A 5,000-nucleotide genomic window follows, 5' to 3' on the forward strand; every position below is an offset into this window, starting at 1 on the left:
TCAACATCTTTCGTCTCGTTCATTCATTCATTCATTCGGCCTCCCCCTCGCTCTCTCTCTCTCGCTTTTTTTCTATCTCGCTCTTTCTTTCTCTCTCGCTCGCTCTCTCTCTTCTCTCTCTCTCTCTCTCTCCCTTTTCTCTCTTCTCTCTCTCTCTCTCTCTTCTCTTCTCTCTCTCTCTCTCTCTCTCGCTCTCTCCCCTCTCTCTCTCTCTCTTCTCTCTCTCTCTCGCTTCTCTCTCTCTCTCTCTCTCTCTCTCTCTCTCTCTCTCTCTCTCTCTCTCTCTCTCTCTCTCTCTCTCTCGCTCGCTCTCTCTCTCTCGCTCTCTCTCTCTCCCTTATCCGTAAATAAGATAGAAACGGGAGGGAATACGAGAAAAGGATAAGGAACGCGAGGATCCACTTCTAAAAGCCTTCAAAAAAAAAAAAAAAATTACCCTCCCTCCTGCCCTCCCCTCTCCCCTCCCCCACCTGCCCACCCCCCTCCCTATGATAACACGAATGAATGGAAAGGTTCAGGTAAGTGGGGGGGGGGGGGTAGGGTAGGGGGAGAGGTGGGGGGGTGAGGAGAGGGAGGGATATGAAGGGTCAAAGGTAGATCGTAAAATTCAGTGAAAACCATGGAAAGGGGGAAATGGACGGGGAGATAAAGAGATAAAAGAGGAGAGAGGAGCAACGAGGAGGAGAGAAGTGATAAAAACGAGAGAACCTGAGCAGGGAAGAGGAGATGAGAAGAGAATATGAAAGAATAAGAATATGAAAGAGAAACGAAGCTAGGACACAAAATGAACAAAAAAAGGAATGAGAAGAGAAGAGAAGAGAAGAGAAGAGAAGAGAAGAGAAGAGAAGAGGAGAGGGGAAAAGAAAGGAAAGGAAAGGAAAGGAAGAGAAGGGAAGAGGTGGGTGAAGGGAGGGAAGAAGGGAGGGGCGAGGGGAAAAAGTTGAACGACGCGACATGAATGAGGGGCCCTCACGCTATCCCCTTCAACAGTGAACGCATCGAACACACTCACGCAACAGACTCGACAAAGGCCGCCTTCTCCTGCCATATCGGGCGCCATTCACGACAAATACGCTCAGATTCGCAGGTTGATAAAGACAGGAAGAAGGAAGGAAAAAATTATAATCAGAACACAAGGGAGAGAGAAGGAGAGAGAGGGAGAGTGGAGAGAGGGAGATAGGGAAGGGAGAGGAGAGAAGAGAGAAATATACACAGATAGAGAAGAGGATAGGACTAGGCGATAAGGGGATAGAAAATGAATAAAAGAGAACGGGGGGGGGGGGGGGAGGGACAATCCAAGAAGGCGATCATCCTTAGGCTCTCCGTAGGGGTCCGGGGGATGTATCGATATCCCGGGAGGAAAGACCGGAAACGGGGAATGAGAGAGATCCCGATAATGACGGAGATAGGCGTAGATGAGGATACGTAGATCGATAAGAGACGGAGACCGAAATAAGAGAAGAGAGAGGGTGGGAAAGAGGGAGGGATGGAGACGAGGAAAAGATCGACGGAAGATTTTCATAAAGAAACAAAGAAGAGAGAGAGAAAAAGAAGAAGAAAAAGAGAGATGGAGATGAGGTAGAGGCAGGAACAGCTGTCGATCGGGCATTAACAACACAGGAAAATGAAACAGCAGGTAGAGAGAAGCACGGGGGTGAGGTGGGGGGGGGAGGGGGTGGGGCGGAGATGAGAGGGGGGTGACCTCTCCAAGAAAGGGTTTGGGTGTTTGTTGGTCACGGGGGGGGGGGGGGGGGAGGGAGAGGTCTTCGCCATGAATGGAAGAAAATATAAATGAATGAGATCTCACGTAGGGACCTCCTCCCCCCGCAACCCCCCCCCCCCTCGAGAGGACAGGTAGAGGGAGGAAAATTGGGGAAGGTCGAAATTGAGAAAATTGAAAAAAAAAAAAAAAAAAAAAAAAAAAAAAAATAATGAAGAAAAAGTCAATCTGGAACGAGCAAGAGAGAGAGATGATGATGACGATGATGAAAAAGAAAAAGTAAAATATGATGAAACATGATGAGGGCAACTTCAGATACGCAAAAAGTGAACGCTAGAAGATTAAACAGACAGACACTTACCTACACGATCTAAATAAGGGGTAGAGAGATATCGAAAAAAAACACAAAAAAACTCGGGGTCCAGAAACCAACTCGAAATAAAAATAAGATATAATAAATAAAAAGAGCATCGCTTGACCATACCTCAATACTTCCTTACTTACGCTAAATCCGAGACGCAAAAGGGGGGGGGGGTTGGGGGGGTGAGGGAGAGGACACTGACCTCGTACCTCCGCCTGTGTCACGTGTCATGTGCCACGTATACAAGTGTCAGCGCACAATATGACCAAAACACGGGCCACAACAACATAAACAGGCATACAGACACACGCGCTTTTTAAAATCTTTTCCTCTCGCTAGCCATCTTTACGTCCGTATCCCCTCCCCCTCCCCCTCCCCCTCCCCCCACCTTCCTTCCTTCCTTCCCTCTCCCTCCAAGGTGACGCGGGTGGACATAAAGGATTGAGGGGAGGAGGGGAGGAGGGGAGAAGGGGAGAAGGGGAGAAGGGGAAGAGGGGAAGGGGGGAGGGGTGATGAGGATTGTTGGAGGGAGAGAGAGGGGGGAGGGAGAGAGAGAGAGAGGGGGGGGAGGGAGAGAGAGAGGGGGAAGGAGAGAGGGGAGGGAGGGAGAGAGAGAGGGGGGAGGGAGAGAGAGAGGGGGAGGGAGAGAGAGAGGGGGGGGAGGGAGAGAGAGAGGGGGGGGAGGGAGAGAGAGAGAGAGAGGGGGGGAGGGAGGAGGCTGTAGTGTTGCCACATGGCCATCTCCTACTTATCACCTCTGAACCAATTTGTTGTTTATACACGCCAATGGAGAGAGTAGTGTTGCCACCTCGCCCTTTTTTAACTACCTTGGCCTTCTCAAACGATCGCTTGTTGCTCGGGTCTTGCAATGCACAAAACGGAAGGATGTGCAACGGCCATGGTAATCTTGCCAGTGAGGAAACATGTATCTACTACCGTTAAGCATCGAATAAAAAAAAAAAAAACCTATACGGACGCTCTGTAACTCACGCAGCCTCCATCGCCACCAATGAGTTCAAAGGTTTAGCGTAAGAAACCCAATCTTCGTTTAATAACAATATTCATTCATTCTTTCGCTTAATTCATTCGGATGGCCTGCCGAGGTGGGGAGGGGGGGGGTCAGGGGATTCAGGGGTGGGGTAGGGGGGGAAGTCACCTGCACGAAATATGGGATGAGATGGGGGGGAGGGAGGGGGGGAGGGAGAGGAAGAGAGGGAGAGGGAGGGGAGAGAGGGCGAGGGAGAGGGAGAGGGAAGGAGGGAGGGGGGAGGGGGGAGGGAGAGAGGGGGGAGGAAGAGAGGGAGGGGGAGGAAGAGAGGGGGAGGAAGAGAGGGAGAGAGGGAGAGGGAGGGAGAGGGAGAGAGAGAGGGAGAGGGAGAGAGAGGAGGAAAAAGCGGCACAGACACCTCGAAGGCTGGCGCCAGTCTACCGGTTCTTATCGCGTCGTCTTATCATTTATCGCCACAGGTTATCCACTATCTCCGAAGACCCTGTCACTTCTCGAAATCCGGAAAAAAAAAATAAATAAATAAATAAATAAACCCCTTAAAAAAAAAACACGATCTCATTCTGCATGTGCATTTATGCTAATGAATGCGTGCGCGGCAGGTGTGACAGGTGAGGGTCGCGTTCCGCGGGAGGGGGTGGGGGGGGAGGGGGTTGAGGTGGGGTGAGGAAGGGATGAGGTGGGGGGTGGGGGGTGGGGGAACTAAATCCTCAAAGCGGTGGAATCACACGCAGACCGGAAGACCCAAATCGTTTTATTCTCTGCCCCCACCCCCCCTCCTGTCGTCGTCAGCGTGCATGCGCGCTCGCACACCCCACCTGACACCAGTACCGCTCATCACGCTCACCTATGGGTCGCCCCACCCCCCCCTCCATATCCCCCATTTCCCCCCCTTTCCCGTCCTCCCTCTCCCCCCCCTTCCCCCCCCTCCCGACCCGCCATCACCCCCGCTCCTTTCGCCACTTCCGGATTAGCGGTTTTGTCGTTTTGTCTGACGTAGTTCTGCTCAGGTTATTTTCTTTTCCTCCTCCTTTAATCTTTACGGCCCCGCTTGGTTCTGAGGCTCTGTCGTTCGCCCGCGTTTACCTAGGCCTACCATACCTTGAACCGCAGAACCCATGAGCTATTACCTAAGACCTATTACCAATTAACCACAAGCATCCTCCAGAGACGCCCCTACCATTCAGGAAAAAACAATAACCATAACCACTGCCCATTAACCACAAACCTTCCCCTAAGCATCCTTCACAAACGCCCCTACCATACACATAAAAAAAAAAAAAAAAAAAAACAAACATGGAAAAAAGGGAGGAGAAACTCACCCTAATCTTGTGTCTATTAAGCGCATCTCGATCTCCCGAGTTCTTGGCGTTGCCGAGGAAGAGGTGTGGCAGGATCTCCACGGGGAAGCCCAGGTCGTCGAGGGGGGTGTCCCTCCCGAGGCTGGAGTCACACGCTCCTTCGACGTCCTCCTCGGCCTCCAGGCACGTGATCCTCAGACTCTTGAAGCCCACGATCGGCGGTTCGTTGGGCAGCGCGCTCTCGCACCATTCGGGAAACCGTGACCGGAACTCCTCGAAGCCACCTGTTGGGGACGGGGAAGGATTAGACATCGAAGCAGTGGAGGAAGGATTGGGGAGGATTGGGTGCGGGGATTCGGGTGGGATTAGGTTGAGAGGGGGGGAGGGAGGGAGGGAGGGATTGAGGGTCACGATCTGGAGGACGAGACATGGTAATAAATTGGGTTAAATGTTTAAATATCTTAACGAGAGAAAACCAGTGTAACTCTCCGTTCCTTCCCTGGAAATTACAAAATACAAACACACACTTTAAACCCAAACGACCCCATCCTCCGTCCACGCCACATACACGCGCCCACACGCCCCGGGGCCACGTCGCGCAGCAAACAAGAT

The 5,000-nt window shown here is 51.9% G+C and overlaps 1 protein-coding gene across 1 annotated transcript in view; it reads right to left on the bottom strand.

Moving 5' to 3' along the window:
- Positions 1–5,000, bottom strand: part of LOC125030916 (dual specificity protein phosphatase 7-like) — a 55,617-nt gene that overhangs the window by 31,275 nt on the left and 19,342 nt on the right. The window contains exon 2 of the mRNA XM_047621279.1: positions 4,410–4,672. Coding sequence (XP_047477235.1) covers positions 4,410–4,672 — 263 coding nt within the window. The remainder of the gene's footprint in view (positions 1–4,409; positions 4,673–5,000) is intronic.

This window comes from Penaeus chinensis, chromosome 12 (genome assembly GCF_019202785.1).
Source record: "Penaeus chinensis breed Huanghai No. 1 chromosome 12, ASM1920278v2, whole genome shotgun sequence".
NCBI classification, from domain to species: Eukaryota; Metazoa; Arthropoda; class Malacostraca; order Decapoda; family Penaeidae; genus Penaeus; species Penaeus chinensis.